The 26,792-nt window shown below is 37.0% G+C and overlaps 1 protein-coding gene across 1 annotated transcript in view; it reads left to right on the forward strand.

Annotated features, from left to right (window-relative positions):
• The first annotated feature begins 3,320 nt into the window (after positions 1 to 3,320).
• LOC109112389 (histone-lysine N-methyltransferase 2B-like) overlaps positions 3,321 to 26,792 on the forward strand; it is a 39,152-nt gene continuing 15,680 nt past the window's right edge. Inside the window, 24 exon segments of the mRNA XM_042776376.1 lie at positions 3,321 to 3,692; positions 7,875 to 7,941; positions 12,854 to 14,317; positions 14,580 to 14,767; positions 15,416 to 15,523; positions 15,603 to 15,759; positions 17,659 to 17,869; positions 18,033 to 18,085; positions 19,790 to 20,038; positions 20,168 to 20,262; positions 21,569 to 21,679; positions 23,115 to 23,228; positions 23,398 to 23,544; positions 23,701 to 23,719; positions 23,722 to 23,792; positions 23,931 to 24,048; positions 24,343 to 24,456; positions 24,542 to 24,729; positions 24,842 to 24,940; positions 25,225 to 25,335; positions 25,471 to 25,547; positions 25,777 to 25,877; positions 25,969 to 26,051; positions 26,134 to 26,268. Coding sequence (XP_042632310.1) covers positions 3,402 to 3,692; positions 7,875 to 7,941; positions 12,854 to 14,317; positions 14,580 to 14,767; positions 15,416 to 15,523; positions 15,603 to 15,759; positions 17,659 to 17,869; positions 18,033 to 18,085; positions 19,790 to 20,038; positions 20,168 to 20,262; positions 21,569 to 21,679; positions 23,115 to 23,228; positions 23,398 to 23,544; positions 23,701 to 23,719; positions 23,722 to 23,792; positions 23,931 to 24,048; positions 24,343 to 24,456; positions 24,542 to 24,729; positions 24,842 to 24,940; positions 25,225 to 25,335; positions 25,471 to 25,547; positions 25,777 to 25,877; positions 25,969 to 26,051; positions 26,134 to 26,268 — 4,371 coding nt within the window. The 5' untranslated portion in view covers positions 3,321 to 3,401.

Raw genomic sequence — 26,792 nt, forward strand, 5'->3', positions numbered from 1 at the left:
CATTATGAGCACGATCAGGTCTTTGCTGGAAAAACCTGTTGTACACAATCTACTACATGCCTTCTGCTCTCTGACTGATAATTCATACTTATTTAGTAAGTAAAAGCCTAAAAAATGTATCAGTTTGTGGTGTACTTTTCTTTTTGCTGTGAAAATTTCAATGATTTTTATAAGGAAAACTTAAGAATAACTTTTATATTGTTGGTAATATTTCAATATTAAAGTGCCCCTACTATGGATTTTTGAATATTACCTTTCATGTAGTGTGTAAGTGAATGAAAACATCCTGCAAAGTTTGAAAACTGAAAGTGCACCGTGTATAAAGTTCAAAAGAAAGAGTCGACTCTGAATCATTGAAACGAGTCGTTTTTAAAACGAATACCAAGCACATACCAAGCCGGTTCATGTTGACGTCAACATGAAACATTAGCATATTGCCCGCCCACTTGTTGGCAAAGACCCAAGACATGTCACTCGTATAGACAAATCCGGCGAAACACGGAAGTACAGCAGCGCCGCCATTACTGCGTGCCTTGCTTCTAAGGAAGTAGCAGAAGTAGCGTTAGTCCCGTAGGCGGCTGTAGCAGATTATAGCTGTACGAAAAGTTATTTTTATTTAGTTTTTTTATTACGTATGCTGTCCAGTGATGCCGAGAAGAGTGTGTTGTGTGGTTGGCTGTTTTAACAACAGCACAAAACTACAGGCATGGAATAAACCCGTTTGTGAAATCCACGAACCTTTGTTGCACATTGACTGCCCATGTTCACGGCCATACGGATTACACAGAGTTCTTTACTATCAGCTAGAGATGATCAGTTCAGGTGCCGCTAGGGATCTGTCGCGTCACGTTTACAAGCACCAGAACGGTATTCATTGTTTGAATTTCATAATAAAATTTACAGAATCTGAGAGCTGAGATTGTCGGTCTCCGTGTCCTCTTTGCTTCGCGATTTTTCTGTGCGTGAGAATATGGATGTGTGGGGTGAGAGCGTGTGAAAAGCGTCAATTGCGTGTGTCTCACATTTTATTGCATTTGTATTAGTTTGAAGAGTAAAAAAAATCTGTGGGTCTTAACGCAATTACAATCGGCAAGTCGGTCGGACAAAAAGGGGAAAAAAAATAATTAATTGGGTCAGTCCTAAATTGACAGGGTCGGTTATGGCAAACAATAATATTTTTAAGGATGGCCTAATAGTTATTTGAAACTTGTGAAGCTTGTGAACATATTAACAACACAGCTAGTAATGACAGCGTTCAGTTTTATTGTTGTCATCAATTAATACACTTCTTAATTACAATACATTACATATTTTTACATTATTACATTTTGTTGTCAATAAATTACATTTATCAGTAAGTTTAGGCCACTGCCTGACATCATCTACCCAATTTTCCCTTTTACCAGACATTTTCTTTAATGAGCAGGATCCGCTTTCATTGAAATGTCATTAGAGGGCACCGGCAAGTGTCACACCGTCACACTTCGCAGGCAAGATGGCGGCGCCCTGTTTGCGGCGGATTTGTGTATAGTTTTGAATGGAGAAAAAAGCCCCGCCTTCTGAATGAAGGAGCCAATCGCTAATCGGTAAAGTCAGCGCGTCACTGCAGCTGCCGTTAGAAGCGTCCCGGTTGCTATAGAAACAGTCAGCATTCTAAAAATTGCACTCAGGACTGCGCATGCTCGCACTGGCTGATCTAGCCTGAATAATGAGCTTTTTATAACGTTATTTGAGCAAAATAAACAATGACACAGTTGTTATCGGATTTCTTTGGTGATTTCAAATATGAAATTTAATCGCAAGCCCAGTAAACAGTTTGTAGAATTTGATGTTTCCCCATTCAAAGAGATAGGAGTTGCACTTTGATGCCCAAGAGGTGTTTCCAAGATGGCCGCCGAGTGACATGACTTGTCTTAAAGGTGCAATGTCTAATATTTAAAACGATATATTTACAGAAATGCAATATAATATACATAACTATGTTTTCAGAGGTGTATAAAGACTTTTCTTGAAGAACCGTTATGTTTTTATTACCTTAGATTGAGCAATTTCTATCTACATACACCAGGGGTCCCCTTAAATGGAAGTCGCCACCATGTTTCTACAGTAGCCCTAAACGGACAAACTGCTCTACAGAGCGCGTTTCGTCACTTTGATGTTCTTGCGAATAAAACACTGACACAGTGATGAACAAGTACATTAACATTCTCAATAACATCGAGTTATTGAATAATGAAGTAAATATAATTCCTTGATTGGTTGTTGGTCTTTTTGCGTAGGTCTGAATGAAAATGCAAATTCATTCTTTGCCACTAGGTGCCGCTGTTGGAGCTGGTAAAATTAGCGGTTTCCCCTGTAACGCTGTACACAAAGCAGCACTGCGCTCACAAACGCTGCTTTATCAGGCATTACAGGCAGGATGAAATGAAATTGAGACCAATCACATCAGATTAGCGGCACACAGAGAAGGGGTTGGAAAAATTTATCTTTGAGCCAATCGTTTGGGAGTCGTTGAGCAAGTGAGGTAAATATAAATGCATATTATAAGACAATGAAAGTGTTTTTTGACCTTGCATGCATGTCATCCTGTTATTGAGACTCCCTAAACCAAAATGTGAACCTTTCATAACCCATAATTGGGGCACTTTAACATTTACAAGCAACTTGATTATCCATGTTCAAATTAAGAATCAAATATGATACAACACGCTTTTAAGGAATGTTTATTTGTACATCGATCTCCCAGTCGTCATTGTATTGAACTGCATTATACGTTTTTGCCATCACAGTAAAAATGACAGTGCTTTGATCATAAAAATAAACATTAAAATATCTCATTATTATTATTATTATTATTATTATTATTATTATTAGGAAATAAAAAGTGACAACTGATGTTTACATGCATTTTATGTAAATAGTATTTTATACTGATATTAAAAAAATATCAGCACGAAAAGGCTAGCATATTTTGATAGGGCCTCTGACTACATTTTTAAGCGCCCCCCCCCCCCCTTAAGTAAGACCTCCATATTGTCCTTTATCAGACTACATGAGCCATAAAAGCCAAAAAATCATATATGATACAAAACATAAATATAAAGACATTTTTTAAAATTATTTTTTGTAACTAAAGGTTCAATAAACTGTTTGTTACATTTTTTTTTTAAAAATAGATGACTGACTATTTCTTTATATGTCAGATTTACAGGCATTAAACTGGTGAATATATATTATTTTAAGTATTTATAGAATGACGCTCCATTATGCTCAATGGCACAAGGCCAACAAAAAGAAAAACTCAATCTCCCATGATGCCGTGCGTTTCCTCCGCTATCTCGCGCCTTTCCATCTTGTTCCTACCGAGAGCTCAGCGCCGTAGGTTATTGTGGTATGTAATAATGGCGGCAGCAGGAGGCGGATTACCAGCCTCGGCTGTTGTCGCGACCGTAAACACCTCCGCCACCGTTCGCTGTCGTTTCCCAGGTCGGCCATGGACGTCTCGGAGCCTGCTGAAGACGGAGAAACGTTCTCATGTCGTTCGGGTGAGGACTGAGGATGGAAATGGGCCAAGGCCCGTCGACGTTAGAGCAACGCTGAGAGAGGATCCGTCACTGTCGCGCTTGCTCGGGCTGGCGGAGAAACACAGGCGCCAGCGCGAGGCGGGATTCTGCACGAGCGGGAGCGATGAGGTGAGCGCTTCGTCTAGTGAAACACAGTAACGTTACTAATGCGCAGCAAGTGCATCATCAGCATGTCGCTGAGTTGCTGGTGTCCGTACCTGCAGAGATGCAGCCGCCTGCTCATAGTTGCTCGGTCGTGAGCTTTACAGATCACAGGGATGGATGCTTCCGTAAAGCATTTAAAGAGACGCCAGTCATATCGTGGGCTTTTTCCGGGCTGTCGAGCTCTCGTGGCGGGTGTTTAACTCCGGCTGGCGGTTTTGCCGTGGCCCTGGGATTGTTTGTGGGTCAGTGACAGCGTGGTGTCCACTGATTAGTTTTAAGGGAGTTTGTTTAAAGTTATCGGCTTTGGGATTTAATGCCAGTGTTGTTGACAGGTCTGTTTTTCTTGATAGTTTAATAGACGCTACGTATTTAGTTCAAACGTTTGGGAGGCGTGGCGTGCATCCGGTATATATGTAGTTATAGTTTATGCATTCTGTTAGGAATCGTCTTTGAATGATCAAAATATGTTGTGTTTCTAAAAATACTAGATCCGTTTGTGCAACGTCAGGTAGCAGTGTTTATAAACAAGTTCACTGCGTCATAGTAATTTTGTTAACCAGACACGATTTGTTAGAAGTGCAGTTCATTTTCATTCAGCAAAATTTCCTAAGGTACAATAAATGTAAAGCTGAATCAGCAGCACAGAGCTCATGTTGAGCTTTGACATCACACCTTGTAGACTGATGCAGTCCGAATCTGTGCTTTGAAAGTCTGAATTATCTGCATTGAGAGGACTATCCAGCATTATCCTTTTGTGAAAGGACTGTTGCACTTTATGGGGATGTGAAAAACTGAACTTGATTCCTTTTGACCCATGAGCAGTTGTAAGTAGCATTTAGTAGGAGATGCTGACATGCATTGATGTTTCTATGTGTAGACATTTCTTTTCTTGAGGTGTTTGAGAAAGAAGAAGATTAGATTAGCCTGAAGACTTAAAGATTCTGTTTTTAATTTGTGTTGTATTTTGGAAATAATAATTTCAGAGGTTGCTGATGTTATAAAGTTGTTACCGATGTGAAGCTGACACTCTGTTGCACTTGGGTGCAGGTCTGCACACTTCTTAAAAGTCCTAGCATTAGACATGAGTGCAGAGGTTTATTTGTAACACTCTGTGATCATTTCACACCGACGTTCGTGGATCATTTCAGCATTAATTTTTTTTGTATCACTTTATAATGGTGGATTCTGAATTAACATTGGTCATATGCAAAAATAAAATTGTCATTTGCAAATAAATAAAATGCTGTTACTAGCCACCATATAATTATTAAATTAATTAAATAATGCAAAAGAGTTACATGACCCTATAAGTGGGAAATGTTTCTCATTTCACCTGCATTTAACAGCTAAACTTATCATAGGTCAGTATAATAACTGTATTTCGGGGGTTGTCGTCAAACTCGCAGTTCATGAACAGGGCTCGACATTAACTTTTTTATTTTATCTATCTATCTATCTATCTATCTATCTATCTATCTATCTATCTATCTCTCTCTCTCTCTCTCTCTCTCTCTCTCCCTCTCTCTCTCTCTCTCTCTGAATGAACTGCGAGCATTTTTATCTTTTACACAATAAAACAGTCCAATCTTGATTTAAACGATTGACAGTAACAGATCTGACCTAATATAACACTTAACAATGACAGTCATAGATATAACAGTATGACACATGAAAAAGACATTTAACAAATGACCCACCTCCCCAAAATAAAATAAATAAAAACCAAATAAAATGTATACATATTTAGGGGTTAGACACATGAGATATCATAGACTTTACCTAAACTCTTAAGGAGACAAAGCATGTTTGACATTATACATATCTCTTTATACCATTTTCTCAATCAATGCAATAAAAGATCCCCATATTTTCATATACAGATCAAGGCGTCCTGAGACTCTAAATATCACCCGTTCATAGCTAGCAATATTAGACATGAGTTCTAGCCATTCATCAAACGAAGAGGGCGTAACAGATTTCCAGTGTCTCAGAATGATTCTACATCCAGACACCATAGCTAGACGGCACCATTGCCTTTGTTGCTGGGAGAGGCCCGTATCTTCTGGTAAAATACCCAACATACAGAGACCAGGATTTTTGTGTAATGTTAGGCTAAAAATGTTTTTTACAAAATGTACAATCTTTTCCCACAGTTCTTTAAACTTATCACATTCATACAACATATGAATCAGTGTTACATCACCAGCACAGATCATAATCTCTTAATTTAAGTCTAGCCATCCCGCTTCCTGCATCCTGCAGTAACGCCTGTTACATTTTTTTATAGTTTATCAGTTCAGATTGAATTTCACGGACACAAGTACGCCATTTAAATACAACCTGCTTCCACATTTCATCCTTTATTGTTTCCCCCAGATCTCTTTCCCATGCCATTTATATGTTCAATGATTAAAATATATATATATATATATATATATATATATATATATATATATATATATATATATATATATATATATATACACACACATTTTGGTTTTATGTTTTAGGACAACTTTGATGAAAGGTTTTGATCCATTTCAAATGTTGACTAGTGTATACAGTACACACACACACATATATATACAGGACTCGACAATAAGCCTTGTCATTCACTTTTTCCGAGTAAAAAGTTGCTTTTCAGATTTTTGTTTGTAAATACAATTTATTCTGAAGCAATATTCTCATCTGTGTTCTGTCAGCTTTGACATGTAAATCTGCATATTTGTGGTGTTTACCCCCAGGGCATTATTTTTTCCTTTATAAAAGCCATTTTTTTCTCTAATCTTATTAAATGTGTGCTTCATCCTTTCATTTTAAATTCTTAAAATTGTATATGTTGTATGTATATGCTTTTTTTAATATAATAAATGGTAGAAAGAATGATATTTTTAATTATACATTTAAACATGAATTTGAACCACCAGTAGGTGGTGGCAAGTGACCGTCTGACCGTCTTAATGAGTGAGTCATTGAATCATTCATTCAAACGATTCGTTCAAACGGATGATTCATTCAAGAAAGAGGCAGCTGTTTATGAATGGGTCATTGAATCTTTGACTCAGTTGATTTGTTCAAAACGATGAATCATTCAGTAATGAAAACACAGTTGTGTTCTCGTGAAATGTGCCATAGTTCTGCTGTGATCTTTCTTTGGAACTATTTTCACTGCTGAAACAGAACAAAAACAGATAATATTGCATCTAAAATGTAAGTGCTTAAATTTTAACTACTTTTTACAGTTTATTGAACTGTTGTATGAAATCACTGTCACATTTCCAATTGTGATGGCTTTAAACGTTAGAGCGTAAAGATGAAGTTTAATTGATTATGTGATAGAACGGTGCACCGGTCACTGTATCAGCTCACAAGCAGGCACATACTGTGCAGTAATTAACCAACGTTTTCTAGAGACATAAAAAAGGTTGCACCTCAACAATTATTTGAACTCTCACAAATGCTCCCAAATATATTTTGAAGTCGCACACATTAAATTTAGGGAGCATATGCGAATAAAATTGACGCAATTTCAAGCCTTGCATGAATGACTATCTCATTTCACATGTATTTAAATTGCAGATTTTAATAGTTAATGTTCACGTTTATGCTCACACATATGAACCAAGTGAGAAAAATAAGTACTTGTGCCATGTGCTGAACTTTAAAAATAATGCATTGTTTTATAGAAGGTTAGTATATTAATTTAGTACTGTGATGTGTACTGTTCTCTTCTGTATCAGCATTTCTCACCACTCAGTCTTATAGAGAGATGAAGCAGGGATCCCATGCTTTATGTTTTGTTTTTGTTGTATGTGTAGCCTGGCCTATAATAGTTAAGTACTCAGGGAAACTGTGGTCTTTGTTGAATATTTGTTCTGTATAATTCCAGTGTTATCAATCAAGCAGGGGTTTTGTAGTGCTGCCATCTGTCATTGTACTCAGCAGCAGTGAGTAATAGAATGGACTGCAAACATTCATTGAACTGCTATTGGATTGGCCAGTGCAGAGAAAGGGAAAATTATGTAAATAATCTGAATGTCCTATTTCTACATAAATTGAAATTCATGTGATGTTAAATTATTAAAATACATTAAATGTCTGCATGTGGTTTTGTGGTGTTATATTTTATCCATCGTTCTTTCTCAGGAGGGAGACTTCACAGGCTTTAATGTGGATGGTCAGTGTTCCTGGCGTTCTGGACAAAGCTCATCAAGTGAGTGTTTTAGTTGTTTCCATGTCTAAGCATTTTGATGGTGTAAACCATAGCAGTAATTTGGGTTTGGATGTTCTATGTGTTGTTTTTTATTTTAAAATTGGTCATTCAAGCCAAAATGTATCTACTAAAGTAGGGCTGTGACGGTTGCCCTGACAACCGCGTCACCGCGGTGGTCGGTTGCCACCGCTGTCGTCTACTGCCACCGGCGGTAGTGCACATGACATCACACACTCTATAGCAAGCATAATACAAAGTTTTGTATAGAAGTGTAATAAAAGTATTAGTTGCAAATTCTATGATAAGTCTACGGTAATTCACAAATTACCTCAAACACCATACACAGCGTTTCCTTTAGATTGGCAGGTTTGAGCGCAGGAAAATACAGTTTATGCATTCATTCAGCAAATTAATTTAGTGTTGGGCGATGGACCTGGTTGGAAAACCAAATACTACATCGCCGATCTGGAGCCATCTCCATTTATGTCACCCATCCACGTTTGCACAGGTCAGGCTGGTCAGGTTTGGTGAGGCTTTCTCCAAACTGGCCAAATAAAAAAGAGACAGCGATAAATAAAAGATGTTAACAAGAAATATGGCAACGATTCCTATTTCAAAGAGAGCGTGCAGATGAGGAGTTAATGAGATTGCTTGGAGGCGGTAAAGTAAACCGGACACAACACCGCCGCGTTGCAACAGGTTTAGTCTGTCTAGTGTCTACACAGGACATTTGAACTCTGTGTCAGTACCTCATAGACCGGACGGGGGATTTATCATATCGTGTCGTGCTGCATCCAGTGTAGCATCACTGATTATAATGAGTATTTTGTCGCACTGCGTCGCTCGCGTCCGTTGCCGCACCGGTATTGTGTTTTGCATCACTGATTATAATGAGTTCTAGTATTTTGTCTTCTTTGATATTTATTTTAGTGTTTTGCAGGCGGCGTTCACTGACGGAAGTTAAATAGGCTGTGTTAGATGAGTGAGACAGTGCTGGGCTGATTTCGGAGACATATGAATATATATATATATATATATATATATATATATATAATATATAAAATATATTACATGCATGCACAGTTTAAGTCAGCTTTAATCACCTTTTTGGTTTTTATGTGTTTTCTGACTGAGAAAGTGTGTGTGCTTATTTTATTTAGCGGTTTGATATGAAAGGAAACGCACAAAGGAAGCGCGCACCGGCGCCTTTGAGCACAGGACCGTTTCCGCGCTCGCTTAACTTGCACCTGGCGCTAAAGTGAAGTGGAGCGCGTGTCTGAAACGTGTCCTGTTCTCAGTCATTCTGTGACTGAATAAATTCACTTCTTGTCATGAGAAAAAGTGACAGAAGCAGCAGTTGTGAGTGGAGTGGCCAAACCTAGCCCCGCCCCTATGTTAAATATTTTTAATGCGTTAAACTGAAAAAAAAAATCGCCTTCATTAACGAGCAAATTTTGACACTAATATATTTATACATTATTTATATATATATATATATATATATATATATATATATATATATATATATATATATATATATATATATATATATATATATATATATATATATATATATATATATATATATGCATATATATATATATATATATATATATATATATATATATATATATATATATATATATATATATATATATATAAAATGTTTAAGTTGAATTACTAAATTTAAATTGTTTTGTTTTTTTTTTATTTTAAAAATGATGTACCGGTGGTTGTTGGTCCATGACCACCGCGGTGGTAAAAATCAGCCACCGTCACAGCCCTATACTAAAGAAAAGTTTTTTTTCTTGTATTCTGCCTTTTAATGTTTAGTTAGTGGTACCTAGGGTTGGGTATCATTTGAATTTTATCAATAGAGTTCGGGGAACTATGACGTCACTTTGTAGGCCAATCACCTGTTAGCATCTAACTGGTTGCATAGACAAAAACCCAATAGGATTTTTCCATAGGCTTTTGGATTATCGTAAAAAATAAGCTCTGTGTTCAACAGTAGTTCATGATACTTACACGTTTTGTCCGTCAAGATAATCTTCACAAAATAATATAACTTTTATGAATGAATGTTTTAATTAAAAAACGTGTCTCCACGTAGTATTCAATAAAATTCTAGTCCATTTAATCTATTAAATAACAGCAGAGTGAGCAAGTTTTTGGATATGCTAAGATTCCATTTATTTTAGTTAATAAAGTAATACTTTTCAGCTATCATTTTGTTAGGGTGTTTACACAAAATGTTATTTTATCATTGCTTCTAGAAAATCTTAAATTTTTCTGTTTTCTTATAGATTCATGTGGCCGTAAGCTTTTAATTTTGACGTGGCTTTAAGCACTATGCATCATTGAAGTTTCACTTTCACTGTGACCACGTAAAGCTGGTTAATGTGGTGTTTACATGGAATAATTGTAATATGAGTTTGCCTTATGGTACGAACCCAGAGGCATTTTTAGTGTGAATGTGTTAAGATGGTTATTTTGTTGTTTAAATGGAATCTTATCGAGCATTTATTGCAAGTTTAATGTCTCAGACAGCGCCTGTAGACCCATTTAGCAACTTGTTAGTAACAGTTTTTTTCAAGAAACGTAACAGTTTAAAAAAATCATGAGTGGGGTGTAACTGGTGTGTTTTATGTCATAGAATAGACCGTGAAATTATTTTGAGCTTGTGTTAACCACGGACCTTATTTTAGGGGTTTTAATAAAACTCCCATTCATTGACTCTGGGACGATGGAACCGGAAGTGCTAAAATGCTAACTCGCTTCCGGTATTTTGCCTACAAAGTGATGTCATAGTTCCCCCACTGTACTCTGATTCCGATTCTGCGTATTGATTCTGATTCTCATCGAAACCCAGTTTCGATTCCTTTGTGGTTAAAAGTCAAACATTTAGATATCAAATACATTTATTCTGTCTCTCTTTGTAAAACATTTAGTTGCAGTTTAATACCATGAATAAAAATCAGCAGGTTACATAAAAACTGGACACATTTAAGAGCTGTTTGGTGCAAAATAGAGTTGCATGTTTCTGGATACAATTTTTTTTTTTTTTTTAATTAATTTATTTTTTAATAGCAGTTATGGTTCTCTCACGCTTCTGAAGAAAAAAACATTACACAACTTAACAAAATAACATGAAAATTATGAATGAATGAATAACTCAATGACTCACTCAAGATGTGCTTTTTTCATTACTGGATGAAGCTGCGTTTTTGAATGAATCTCTTGAATGAATGATTCAAAGACAAATACATTTTTACCAATCACTTTTCGCTACCTACCGGCATAACAACATACTGTAATTGATAAATCTTTATTTGAAGCATCAAATTACTTTCAAAAGGTGATTTACTCTATTTTGATTGCTACTAGGGATGTCAATGATTAATCAACGTTTCATTAAATGTTGATAAGAGATGTAATCAATTAAAACCTTCAATGGTCAATTAAGCAATTTAATTTTTGGTTAAATTTGGGTGTGATATTTGGGTGTGTCTCATATGCAAAATGTGCAAGTGGCTGTGGGTGACAGGGCTAGATCTTTTGCAAAAATAATTCACTGATGTACAAATTACGCTTTTAATGTGATTCAAACTTTAAAAGCACATTAAAATAAAAATAATGCAAAGTTCTTTAACATGGAAAGCAATAGACATTTAATTGTTCCATATCAGGCTGTGCTTTTTGACAGGGCTGTGGGACACGAGCAGGACATAATTTTAATTTTTGGCTGAACTAACCCTTTAACATTCAGTATCATTAAAATTATTGAATTAAGAAGTCTTACAAAGGTTTTTGGCCAAGTGCATCCAGAATGTTAAAGGGGTGGTTGATTGCGATTTCACTTTTTTAAAGTTAGTTAGTGTGTAATGTTGCTGTTTGTGTATAAACAACATCTGCAAAGTTACGAAGCTGAAAGTTTAATGCAAAAGGAGATATCGTATTTTAAAATTCTGGCAGTTTAATGCCTACAAAAACGTCTGGTAGTAGGGACTACAAGAAGTTACTTCCCGGGTTCATGACGTAATAAACCCAGATAAACCCCACCCTCGAGAAAAGGCAGCAAAGTGGTCGAGGCCAGCGCGTTTCTCAGAGAAGGGTCAGAGCGGTGTGGTATAAAGGTAAATTATGTGAAATATAATGCGTTAACACGTTACACTGCATCCCACAATCAATCCTAGAAAAAAACAGTGAACCACCCCTTTAAGGTTTCAGCCCAGAATTTTCATTGCATTAAAAAAAAAAGAGCAAGATGTGCACATAAGAATCGATAGGCGAAATCAAAAATGTTAATTTTACAAGTATTCGATTCCTGACCTTAAGTATCTGATTCAAAATTGGAATTGATTTTTGATTCCCAATCCTGGACAATCATCACTATTTTATTGTACAAAATTTCAGTTTTTCTCATATATTTGTGTTTTCCTTAATTTATTGGTCAGTGTTGGAAGTTTAGTGGCTAATCGGCTATACAATTGTGCATTAATTTATGTATATTTTTACATCAAGAATACCTGTGATCTTTAGCAGATCTTAAAATGAAAATTCATTTTTTCATACATAGTGTTGTTATGCCTTAATTCTATTTTTAGAAGTTTTATAATAAAATTAATAAGTAAATATACAATAAAATTTTAACAAGAGTTTAGAATTTTAATTGAAATATTATTTATTTATCATAATTTGCCAAAAGTTTGATATTGATGCATTCCTAATTGAGAATAATTAATTCTGTAAATTGCTCACTTACATTCCTATGCTGACCTTTTGATTTTTTTTGTCTGAAGGTTTGAAGATTAATCACATGGTTGATGCTCTTTTGCCTGTATTTCTAGGTTTATTGTGTTTATTAAAAATTACATGTTTTAATAATTTTTTGTCAATCTCTTTTCTAAAGGCAGTCTCCTTAAACTGGCATCCTCACAGGTGAAGCCACCTTTGGTGAAAGGCAAAAGATTTTCCAGAACTGACCAAAAATCTGCGAGGCACAAAATGGTTATTAAAATGGCAGCCAAAAAAGTGACCAAAAAAGTAAAGGAGCAGGTACAAAGGACATCTGTGGATAAAGGTCCAGGAAAAAGGAAAAGGAAAAAGGGCAGCTCAAGTAAGAGAAATGGCAGGGTACTCAGGAACCAGAGAGAGGCAACATGTGTCTCCCCAAAAACAGAAAATGATGTAAATTTGGATGGGGCTTTTGAAGAGGCGGAGATCACTAGAAAGTCAAAGAAGTGCAGTTCCAGTGCAGTAGACAGACGGACGAGGCAGGGCAAATTAGTGTGGACTTTAACACTGGTTAAAGGTAAAGAGCGAGCCTCCAGAGTTAGAGACACCCAAGACCAAAGAGCTTCAACAGAATATGCTAAGACCCACAGAAGGAACAAGACCGAGGAAATGGCTGGTAGTGATCAGGCACGTGCTGTATCCTCAAAACCAATGGCCAAACAGAGAAGGGGCAGAAGGACAGATGCAAATGAGGAGCCTCTTGAATCTGTTGGTGGAGATGCAGGAGTGTCTTTTAGCGACAGTTTAAGTTCTTCCCAAAAGAAGACTTTTGTAAGGCAACGAAGGTTACTGCAACAGGAGGTGCACCGCAAAGTACCCGATAGTCAAGGACAGGCCTCTAGCATGCCAAGAAAGAGACGGCAACTTGCTCTAGAGACAGACTCTACACATGTGCTCCAACCGGCGGAAGAACAGGAACAGACACTTGGAGAGATTGAGCGATCCAACTCTGGAGGCCAAGCTAAACAGCCTAAACACTCCACTGGACCAATTGTTAGTGCTCGATCTTCTCGGGTCATCAAGGTCCCAAAGAGGTTCATGGATGATGAGCGTATGTCTGCGCTCCCAGATCGAGGGTCCCCGAAGAAACCAGCTCTTACTGAGATCCCGATGGTTCTCGGTAAACCGAATGTTGAGCTGCAAAGCCTTGATTCTGGAAGCAAGGTGAAGATTGCACAGGAACCGCTGATCCTAAACAATGATGAAAAACGTGTTTCGGAAAAGGTGCAATCTCAGGGCGTCAAACCCATTTTGAGTTCCTCTAGGCTCTCTGGTGGTCCTCGTGGGAGGGGTGGGAGACTCGGCCAATCCACGGACCACTATAAGGTATACTGGAAGTTGAAGAAGCTCACAGCTTGCCTGGCAAAACGAAGGATGCAGCGAATTGCTAGTGCAAGCACCAAGCTAACAGAGATTGGTGCTGAGGGAGAGACCCTTGATGTGGAAAGAAGAAAGTCTGATCTCACATTGCAGGACATGTATTCTCCAGGGGTGGTACCAAAAGTAGCCATTCATGTTGGGGAACATTCAGATCAGACGCCACTTTCATTTTTGGCGGAAGACCCTGCTAAAAAGAACGGTAGGGTTTTTACTGTCATGTTTGAGTATTATGCCAAAAATAATAATACTTAACCTTAGTTGTATACCACCTTTTATACAAGGAATGCAGCTCAAAGTGCTTTACAGTAAAAAAAAAAAAAAAACACGTTACAGTAATCACCAAGTACTTTACATGCAAACAAGTAAAAATGCCATAATTCATATAACAAGATTAAAGATGAAAATCACTTTATAACCTTAATAAAAGTTCCTCCTAATCCTGAGGTCATTTATTCCTTCAGTAGAGACTACCAACCTTGAAGGCACCACTAAAATGACTGCACAAAATGCCAAGATGACGGTGGAGCAAGGTGGAAACACCCTTAGAATGAGTATTTCCGGTGCCAATAAGAGGATGTTCCACCTGCTGAAGAGAGCCAGAGTCCAACTGATTAAAATTGACCAGCAGAAACAGCTCAAATCGGCTCAGGTCAGAATGCAAACAGTGTTTTGTTGCATTTATACAAGTCACTATGTGTCTGACAAGTTCTGACAGTATTCATAAGCTGGGTGACTCAGTGTTTATTTTCAAAGACTTATTCAAGGATCATTCAGACGTTTGGGGTCAGTACAAATTATTTAAAAAATGGTGCATTTTTTTTTTATCCACAAAAATATTAAGTAGCACAACAGTTTTCAACATTGATAATAATAAAAAATGTTTCCTAAGTACCAGATCAACATATTAAAATGATTTCTGAAGGATCATGTGACACAGAGGACTGGAGTAATTATGCTGAAAATTCAGCCATCAAATTGTCATCATGAGGAAAAAATTACATTTTAAAATATATAGATAGAACATGTAAAAGTCATCTTTACAATTTTTTTTATTTTGTTGATGAAATAAATGGAGCCCTAGAGACTTCATTCAAAAACATTTTTAAAAATCTTATTGACCCAAAACTTAAAAAAAAAAAAAAAATCTTGTTGACCCCAAACATTTTTTTGTCATTTTAAGAATGTTTTTTTCTTCTGAATTAGATTTTGATAAACATATTATATAAGTCTTCTGTATCTTAGTGAATGCCACAGTACTCTGTATAATTATCCTTACTATGGTGTTTATGCTCTGCAGCTTCTGTCTGGCTCTGTGACAGTAAGAGATGGATCAGCAGCAGTCATGCAGAGAGGCAGAAAGAGGGGGAAGAGAGCGGTACCAGCTAACTTAGAGGGCGCTCCACAGGTATTCTTGAATACAAAATATTGCTCTGCAGCCTTTTTGTTGGATCGTGAGTTACTGTTATGCCCTTTTAACTCCATAGGAGCAATTGATTGGTGGTCCGCGTATAAAGCATGTGTGTCGAGCAGCAGCAGTGGCACTGGGGCAACCACGCGCCATGGTTCCCGACGACATTCCAAGGCTCAGCGCCCTTCCTCTGCATGAGAGAGAGGGGATCACTGCTTCACCTGCCGAAGAGGGTACACACCTCTCCTTTCCTCATTCTGTCCGCATCCATTATAAGTGACAGTTGCTCATGGAGACATCTGGGTTCTTTTGACCTGGAAATTGTAAATTTTGTTTGTTAGTTACAGTGCAATTGTAATACATGTTTAAGTAATTTGTTTACGTGGGCATAAAATGTATGAATTCCTTTAAGGCTTTGTAAACAAATTGTATACAGGGTAGAATGATTTTATAGAATTTAATGATGAATAAAACAGTTACATGCAAATGTTGTAAATACAGATATTCTATTATAAATATTTATAATAAACATTCTAGATAATAAATATTAGGGCTAGGTAAAAAATATAGATTTCTCGATTTTAATCGATTCTCATTTTTACAAAACGATTCTTAAATCCGAAGAATCGATTAGTCTCGGCTGTTTTCAGTTAATGAAGGGAACATTGGCAAAAATGTTTTGGAAAACTGCAATACTTTTTTCAGGATTCTTTGATGAATAAAAAGTTAAAAAGAACAGAATTTATTCAAAATATAAATCTTTTCTAGCAATATAAATCTTTGCTATCACTTCTTATGAATTTAACATATCCTTGCTGAATAATTTCGTTCAAAAAAAGAAAGAATAAAAATTTAACAAACTTTTGAACTGTAGTGTATATTGTTAGAAAAGATTTTTATTTTATTTTAAATGCTCTTCTTTTTAACTTTTTATTCATCAAAGAACCATGAAAAAAGTATCACGGGTTCCAAAATAATATTAAGCAGCACAACAGTTTCCAGCACTGATAATAAATCTGCATATTAGAATTATTTCTGAAGGATCATGTGACACTGAAGACTGGAGTAATGATGCTGAAAATTCAGCTTTGCATCACAGAAATAAATTACATTTTAATGTATATTAAAATAGAAAAACATTATTTTACATAATATTTTACAATATATTTTTGTCCCCTGTATTTTTGATCAAATAAATTCAGCTTTGATGAGCATAAGAAACTCATTTAAAAAACATTAAAAATCGTTCTGATCCCAAACTTTTGAACGGTAGTGTATGTCCAAAATAATCGATATTGAATCAAATTGGAAATCGAATCGCAAGCTTGTGAATCAGAATCCAATCGAATCGTGAAATCTGTGACAACCCGGCCCTAATAAATATTATAAAATCTAAAAATATTTATTTTTTACTTAATGTACAATTCCTAAAAATATCTCTCTTTTTGGACCACTTTCCATTATTGCGTTATTATTATTATTGCCCACCTGCATAGTATGTTTAGTATTATTACTATTATTATTATTAATTTAATTTAGTATAGTTACATGCAATAATAATGTAATTCTGCATTAAACGCTTAACTTTAACTTGATATTTTTTGTAGCAGAAATGTTCTCATCCTTCTTGGATGTGCTAACATGTAATGTACAAAGGTTTTGTAATTAAGTAAATGTGAAAATAAAATTATCCTTGAGCGTGTTGTATTCATAATACACAACACATGCAAACTGCATTGTGGACTTATTCAGAACACCACCTAAGATTGCTTGAGGTTGTTTGAAGAGCTCACATAATGCACTACAGCACAAAGACATTAAAATAGTGACACAAAAATCCACATTTTTAGCTATTTATTTTTCCCTTTATTGAAAAGCTATTTGGCAACATGTGATTGCAAATAAATTGGCAATATGTGATTGCAGTTTAAAGTGCACAATCATTGCAATGTCTCTAATAATTGTGAAATGCCAACTTGTGGTATTTTATCTAGGTAATGCCTCAGAAGGCAGTGTTCACATTAATTCTTCCCAAATCAAACCTTGACATGTCCAAAATGCTCTTATACTTATGTTAGATGCTTTCTTTTGCCTCTGTCTCTCTCTTCCACCTGTCCCTTCTGGCTCTTCAGATGTTGCATCTCACTCAGAGCCTGAGAGTGAAGAATCTGTTGAGCCGAAGCCGACATTTAGACGCAGGTACGAAAGCACAGCTTTTGGCTGTCGGCTAAAACGCTGCATGCGCTGCAAGGGCTGCAGCCGGCTGGAGGACTGCGGGAGGTGTGTTTTCTGTCTGGACAAGCCCAAATTCGGAGGACCCAACAAGAAACGACAGAGCTGTGTGTAAGTGAGCAAATAGTGTTAATTACATGATAGCCAATGGCATAAACCTTTCCCAGCGTTTAAAGGGGGCACATTATACATGACTTTTTTTTTTTTTAAGTGTTTTCTGTATTTGAAAAGTGTTTTCCGATTTGTGGACTTGTTTTTCACATTTTTTTAACAGCCTAAAGAAGTGTTTGCTGATCGAGCGGAACAAAGTGAGACGATTTAACAAAGGTACTCTACTTGCCTATTTAAAATGAAAATAATTTAAGGATTCATTATTAACCTCTCAGGTGCTACTTGGGAATGCAAAATGTGAATTTGTTTCTATATATCTGATTTTGTAAGTTTGCTCACTTACAAAGAAATGAAGGGTCTGTAATTTTTATGGTACTTTTATTTTAACGTAGAGAGACAATGTATCAACCCAAAAATCCAGAAAAAAACACATTATATAAAGGTTAGAAATTGATTTGCATTTCAGTGAGTGAAATAAGTATTTGATCCCCTACCAACCAGCAAGAATTCTGGCTCCCACAGATGTGATAATAAATAATAATTCATTACAGTTATATAGCTCCTTTCTGCTTACAAAGCACTCTACATTGTGAGGGGTATCTCCACCACCAGTGTGCAGCATCCACCTGGATGATGCGACGGCAGCCATGGTAATGACCAGAGAGGGTCAGGACCTCGGTTTAACTTCTCATTTGAAGGACGGTACATATTGACAGTATAGTGTCCCCGTCACTATACTGCGGCGTTAGGACCCACACAGACCACAGGGTGAGCACCCCCTGCTGGCCTCAATAACACTACAATCCTGCAGTGCCTGCAAGGTCCCACTGCTCAAGAAGGCACATGTACAGGCCCGTTTAAAGTTTGCCAAATAACATCTAAATGATTCAGAGAAGGCTTGGGAGAAAGTGCTGTGGTCAGATGAGACCAAAATTGAGCTCTTTAGCAATAACTCAACTTGCCGTGTTTGGAGGGAGAGAAATGCTGACTATGAGGTGGAAACATTATGCTTTTGGGCTGTTTTTCTGCTAAGGGTACAGGAGGACTTCCCCACATTGAGGGGCAAATGAACGGGGCCATGTACTGTAAAATCTTGGACGAGAACCTCCTTCCCTCAGCCAGAACACTGGACATGGATGGGTCTTCCAGCATGAAAATGACCTGAAACATACCGCCAGACAAGGCAACAAAAAAGTGTCTCAAGAAGAAGCACATTAAGGTCATGGTGGCCTAGCCAGTCCCCAGACCTCAGTCCTATAGATAATCTGTGGAGGGAGCTGAAACTTTGAGTTGCCAAACGACAAAAAAACCTTAAGGATTTAGAGAGGATCTGTAAAGAGGAGTGGATCAAAATCCCTCCTGTGATGGAGATGACCAACTACAAAAAATGTTTTACCTCTGTACTTGCCAACAAGGGTTTATGCACCAAGTACTAGCCTAAGTCATGTTTTGCTTGGGGAACAAATACTTATTTCACTCACAGAAATGCAAACAAATTTCTAACCTTTATATAACGTGTTTTTTTTTTTTTTCTGGATTTTTTGTTTGGTATTCTATCTCTATACTTTAAAATAAAACTACCATAACAATTACAGACCCTTCATTTCTTTGTAAGTGGGCAAACTTAAAAAAAAATCAGCAGGGTGTCAGATATATATTATCCCCACTGTGTGTGGTATATATATTATATATATAATATATATAAGATATATATGTGTATAGATAGATATATATATAAAAAAAAAAAAAAATATATATATATATATATATATATATATAAAATGTATGTGATTTCAAATATTACAATTAAAAATACTGGTACCCAACAACATAAGCAGACAAAGTTGGCATTAAAGTGCTAGCCTTTTGATTAGGCATGCAGATTTGATCATTTTGTTTGACCACCTCTCTTTGACGCAGTCCAGATGAAGCGGCGCCGGCCATCAGTGGCCGCTGACATGAACAGTAGCGAAGAAGAAAATGAGGAGGAAGGGGGAGATGATGGAGGAGGACAGGCCCAGTTCAGCCCCACTAGGAGGCAGCCCAGACGACAAGTCACTCCTCAGTCCTACAGAAAACTGCTGGGGTACGACTCCTCTGACACCGAGACACAGAGTGTCAGCTCTGAAAAGACAAAGGCCAGTGGGACCCAAAAGACTCAATCCAGTGGTATGAATTTTATGTCAAAACTTCAAATTATATATTCACAGGACAGCTCTTTGTTTGCCTTAGTTGTTGACTTGATCATGTAAAACCAGTGTCTCTGAGACCAAACCAATTCTTTGAACTACTTTCCAGAAATGGCTACTTCTGTAACTGCTCCAGAAGAGGCAACAAAGCAGAAACGGCAAGGGCTTTACAGAGCATTTTGGGCCCAACGTAGAAATGATAAGGTATGGTAATTCGTCTTGATTTTGTTGATCTCAAAATGGACAAATGTCTGACAGTTAATCAACCTATAGGATATATTTTGTTCAAGGAATGCAGTTCAAGGAGTTTGGAGAAAAAAAGTCTTAATTCTAAACTAACTTTTTTTTTAAACTCCAGATTTGCTGTGGTTGTTTGTAGGGCATCACAAGTTGTCCAAAAATTTTCTTATTATATAATAAAAAAAATTAATAATAAAAAAATAAATGCTCAATGTAAAAGCATTAATATTATAATATATTGTTATTGTTATATTCCACTATATTATAATATATTGTTATTGTTATATTCCACTATAGAATAAAACGTATTTTACAGTAGAGTTTGTTTTTTACAGTACTTGAAAATGACAGTACTGTGGCTTTTTTAATTTCTTGTTTAGTTGAATTAATCATGCTGCCTTATTTTGATCATTTAGTTATAGTGTAATCCAATTTCTGAATCATCTCTGAAATGTCATCCTCTTTAACCTCTGCATTTGGTAACAAACCTGATTCAGCTCCTGTCTATCTCTCTTTAAAATAAAACTGCTTTTACCCTGTTCCTAGATGCGGTTCTTCCTGTCTTTCCACAGCTACAGTATAACAGTGTGTCCTAATCAGGTTATCAGTTACATAAAGTTTCTGGCATAAAGTCATTTTTCTTTCTTTAACTTTAGCGAGATTAATTAAAACTTAAATGAGCACATATTGTGTTTTCTGGTTGCCAGTGGTTAGGACAAAAGTTCAGACATCAAAGAACTATAATTGCTTATCACGTTCTGCGTGGTTAGGACATTGTTGGACTAGTATTAATCTTACCTTTGTTGTTCTGAACATCTACAGTTCTAATGGTGATGGAAGTGCTTCCCTCTGCTGTGTGCCTTCTCATTTCTTCTCATGCTCTGTTTGGTGACGGTCCTCCTCTTTCCTACTTTTTGTCCATTCTTTTCCCTGCTTGTTTTGTGGTCCCACTATAATGCTGGTCCCCTCCATATTTCCCCAATTCTCTTGGTGTTTTCTGACATTTACACAGGAGCCACTTGAGCCATCATCATCATTGGACACTTCAGCAACACCTCACCATCCCTTCATCCCCACAGGAAGTCCCTCCCTCAACTGCAGGCTGCGGTTGCAGCTGGAGAGGCTTCCAGCCAGTGTTGTGCAATCGGCCGTTTTAGGATTAGCACTCCCGCTTACTGAATGCGACACCACAAACTCAAAGAAAGTGATGTGCAAAGTGGTGGAAGAGAAGCATGCTTTTACTCATCGCTCCTCTCTTCCTCATTCTCAGAGTTCGGGGGAGCACACGCCGTCCAGTGTCCTGACTCAACTGATTAATGGCTGCACCCAGAGGGGCAAGCTGTCACAAGGGACGATGAACAAGATTCGTGTGGACTTCAAGGTCAGAGCTGAGATTTTAATGAGTTTTCTATAAAACCAGAAGCTCAGTTTTTTTTAGGTGTTTAAGTTGAATATAGATTACGAATATAGATTATTTATCCAAGGCACATACAATAAAATTAGAATTAATATATACATTATATTTATTTTAATAATTTTAATTTAATATTTTTTATGTCTCTTATGTTCACCAAGGCTGCATTTATTTGATCAAAAATGTAGTAAAAACAGTAATATTGTATAATAATATTACAATTTAAAATAACTGTTAAAACATGCAGGATAGGTGTTTAAGTGTGAGCATACAGGACTTCTTTCACCAAGGGGAAGAAAAATATATTATTATTATTATTGTTGAATGTAAATCTTTCACCAAGGGGAAGAAAAATATATTATAAGATGTATAGATACATGAGTGTTCGCATGGGCTGTGAACAACTCAACGGAATGCACATTCATGGAATGGAATATTGAGCGGAGCATCATCACACTGCGCAGTGACGATTGCTATCCTGCACGCTGACAATGTGACAAAAGTGACAACTTCGTGATGATCCTTTTTCCAGTTCTCAAATTTTTAGGGATGTAACGATTCACCGTGAGCCAGTTGAAAATCAATATAAATAAGTGACGATTCAAATCGGTTGAGATATATTTGGGGGTTGGAGTTTAGATGAATGTATGTCTGAGGGGTACTGACTATCTTTGGAAAAGTTTAGATGATATTTTCTTTTCATCTCATCTCGTCTCGTCTCTGTATAATTCATATTGAAGCAGCGTTCATAAGCGCTGTGCTGCTTTGTTTACAGTGGTAACCAAGGAAACGCTGTATCGCTGCTGTTTCATAAGCGCCACCTGCTGTCAAAGAGTGAATCTGCGTCTCATTCAGAGCTTCTGCTCTTTGTTTCGTGCAGATGTTTCATGTAGTATAGTTTCACAAAACTAAAGTCAGAGCGTTCTGTTTTTGTTTTAAAATGTCAAATTATGCAATCTAATTTAGATTTAAAGAAACTGCTAATGGTGCATATATTCAGCATCTTTGTTTGGATTGTGATTCAAATGCAGTAGTTGCCTTTAATTTTGAATGGAAAGAGCACAGGGAGCCTTTGTTTATATGAAGAGATTTTTTTTGACTAAATTATTTGATTAGATTAGGGTTTGTTTTAAAATTTCAATTTCGTTTTGTTATTTGACATATTTCTGTTTTACAAAGAAATGTGCTGCATTTTGTCCAAGCAATAATAAAAGGACACATTTTCATTTGTAATTTGTCCTAAATCTAATTTTGTTTAGAAAAAAAAAAGTGAGAATCGAATTGTGAAATCAGTATCGTGAATTGAATCGAAAAAAATTAGATGTCAAAATCTATTCATGACTCAAACTTTCTTTATTCTCTTTTATTTGTTATTTTAACAATATTTTTGTTATTTATGCAGGAAGACTGTCACATCCAGAATGTGTGGTTGATGGGAGGATTGAGTATTCTCACTTCAGTTCCCATCATGCCCCAGTTTGTGTGTCTGCTCTGCGCCAGCAAAGGCCAGCATGATGTAAGATCCAGCTCTCATTACATCACTCAATACCATTGAATCATCACCCATACTACTTCTTTCAAAACACAGTACTACAGCATGTCAGTGGTCACACCAATTTTCATTATTTGCTGGAGAATAGAAGTTGATCCTTATTTAATTGAGATTTAATTGTTCTCTCCCCCAGATGATCTACTGTCAGATGTGCTGTGAGCCTTTTCACCTTTTCTGCCTGCCACCAGACGACCGTCCAAAGGAGGAGAACAAGGAGAACTGGTGCTGCAGACGCTGCAAGTTCTGCCATGTTTGTGGCCGCAAGAGCAAGCAGGCAAAGGTACTTTGCACTTTTGAGTTTAGTACTAATATAGAATAGTTATGGAAGCAGACCTACAGTTTTTACTTTGTAGAAGAGAATATTGTAAATATACATTGAAAGAGCCATGCAAGTATATATTTGACAGCAGGGATGTTCTGTTATTTCCTCATTTAGCCAGTTTTGCAGTGCAAGAGATGATGTACTGCTACCATCCATCCTGTTTAGGACCCAAATATCCCAAACCTGTCAAAATGAACACTTCATGGGTAAGTTATCTCCCTTCCACATAGTTTGTCACACAGTTTCATACAGATTATTTGTAAAGTGAGTTCAGTGAGTGTAATGTTTTTGTAGTTTTTTTTTTTTATTGGTCTGTAAATAAATTTAGCTTTGTATCTTTGTAGATTTGTATGCTGTGTATTAGGTGTAAGAGCTGTGGCGTGACTCCGGGGAATTCCTCAGATACGTCCTGGAACCATGAGCTGGACCTCTGCCCTGACTGTAGCAAACTCCATAGCAAAGGTTTGACAATGCAAACATCTTGTCAGATTGTTTTTAAATTATATTAATTAAATAATTTCATTAATTACATGTATATATTGGACTGGGATGTCTTGAAATCCTCTAGGACTCTTTACTTTTCAGTTGATTCTTAAAAAAAAGTTTAATGAAGTGAGACCAGATATAGATTTAGATTTTTAATCAAATAAAAAGAAAACCTTTTTTAATTTTTGTTGTTGTTGTTGTTTTATGTAGTTTAGTTATTTATCTACTTTTGTAATACATGGTTGTAATTTGTTGTGTGTGTATTCTCAGGGAACTTTTGCACTGTGTGTCTGAAGTGCTTCGAAGAACATGAGTTTGACAGCAGCATGATGCAGTGTGCTCGATGTGCCCACTGGGTCCATCCCAAATGTGAGGGGCTCACAGGTAGGAAGTGTCCATTTACAGTGCCTCACTGATCCCTCACATAGTACTTTGTCTTATATTTCCTTCCTACCTTTTACTTTTTCAGATGATTTGTATGAAATCCTGTGTCGACTGCGGGGGAAAAGTCTGGTGTTCTCCTGTGCTCCCTGCAGTAAGAGATTCCACAGCGGTTGGCAGGACGTAGTTCAGGAAGTTTTGAGGAATGGTCTAGAGAAAATCATGAATGGATTGAAGAGCTCTCCGACCATCTGCCACCTCTTCATGTGTGCACAGGTGAAGTGTTCAGCAGTCTGTTTGCTGAAGATTTAGTTTAAACAATTTGTCTGTTCGCACTCCTGTAAGCAATTTGGTGAATCAAATGTGTTTTATATGTGTGCCTCGACAGTGTGAGGTTTGTCCAGATGTTGAGGTTGTAGAGGAATGGTCAAGCTGTTGTCTACATCCTGTAGAGAAGAAGCTGGAGAATGGCCTGTACACTTCACTGGTGAGATCTCTTCTAAATGTGAAACTAGTTATGACTTGATTTAATTTAGTTATGAAAACATAACAATACAGAAGGACTCTATGGAAACTAACATTACCATGTCCTTAATACTCTAATACTCTATAGTTTATATTCAATCCAAATCTTCCCTATACATTTGCAGGAGAACTATTGAATTTTTCAGTCTATCAATATATTTAAGTCTGAAATCACAGTTAAGAGATTTGGCATCAATAAAATGTGTATAATACTGTGACTAAATGAAGTTTGCTCTGTTCTTTCAGAAAGCATTTCATGAGGATGTGGTGGCAGTGATGGTGGAAAGGCTGAGAAAAGAAGAATATCTTCTAGAGGATCAAAGGCCCACCGGCCAAGCCAAATTGTATTATATAAAGGTAATGTGTTTCTCCTGTAGGCCTAGTTATTGAGCATTTTAATGCAATGCATATTGTATGAGTGATGTTTACAGGCTGTAGTTCATCTTGGTGTATAATTTGCTTCTTTTAAATGTCTTTGCGTTGTCTTTGCAGCTATTAGAGCAAGTATTTAGCTGGTTCAACAGTCAGGACCCCAAAACTTGGAACTCTCATATGCAAGAATTTCCAAGGTATGAACCTTATGCTTCTTATTTTTAAAGCAATAAAGTTTTCTGTGATTAAACACAACTTAATATCTGACTTTGTATGCTGTCAGTTACCATAGAAAATAACATTGAGTCATCCTTCAGAGTTTAAGGCAGTTTAGCAAATTTACTTGGGGATTTAATACATGCAATCAGGCTTTTGTGTTTGTGATATTTTTAAGTTAAGGTCCATCTTGCCTCTTTTGTTTCATAGCGGTATGCTCCCAGAGGCTATAATTCCCCCCAGCGATGAACACAGTTATGCACAGTGGCTAAAAGAGCAGGATCCAGAAAACCCTCAATCGGAATCTCAAGGTAAATGCATTGTTTTTATCTTTATGGCTCATGCTCTTCTCTTTTTTGTGTCTTTTGTTTATTTGTTTTTTTTTCCTCCCACAAATTACAGATCTGCAGAATGTGAACTCTCAGTCTTTCTCGGATGAAAGACAGTGCTCCCTCTGCCAGCAACATGGAGACGCCAAACCGAATGTAGGTGAAGCCTTGACCAATTCTAAGTTCAGAGATGAGTCTCATGTTTGGCTCAGCTGAGTTGTGTTGTCTTTTTGTGTAGGGTGCTGGTAGGCTGCTGTATATTGGACAGAACGAATGGGCCCATGTGAACTGCTGCATGTGGTCGGCGGAGGTGCAGGATGTCAAAGGAGCTTTGCTACATGTCCACAGTGCCGTCGCCAGGGGCCGCTTCATGGGCTGCTGTATATTGGACAGAACGAACTGATATAGAATAGTCAAGGTCATTTAGATAGTTGAAACTGAACAATAAGTTTCATATATATATATATATATATATACTCTGTCTCTCTCCATATCACCGTATGCTGCGTTTGTCATTTTTTAATATATCGGCATCGGCCGATATCCGTGTTTAGTAGCGCCGATTTAAATTCAGGCACGTCCCGCGGGCAGCCCCGTGTTATTGGTGCGGTGGAAAGTGCTGCTGCCGCATGTGAAGGACCCCAAGCCAAAACTTTTGGAAGATTCAACAACAGTCCTGGAAGATAAAGGTAGTCAGAGAATTTCACTCTGTAAATGGGGTGGAGAAGGTGGCAGCTCTCACAAACACTGCAGCGTTACTCCGCCCAGCTCACAGACAGCACCGTGCTCGGAGACAGCTGTCCTGCAGCAGTCCAGAACGGTGAATGACATTTGTTCGGAAGCATGGTTTGATGCAGACAATAGCCAGGTTTCCATCCAACTCATTTGCATTTAGGG

Source organism: Cyprinus carpio, chromosome A19 (assembly GCF_018340385.1).
Source record: "Cyprinus carpio isolate SPL01 chromosome A19, ASM1834038v1, whole genome shotgun sequence".
In the NCBI taxonomy this organism is placed as follows: domain Eukaryota; kingdom Metazoa; phylum Chordata; class Actinopteri; order Cypriniformes; family Cyprinidae; genus Cyprinus; species Cyprinus carpio.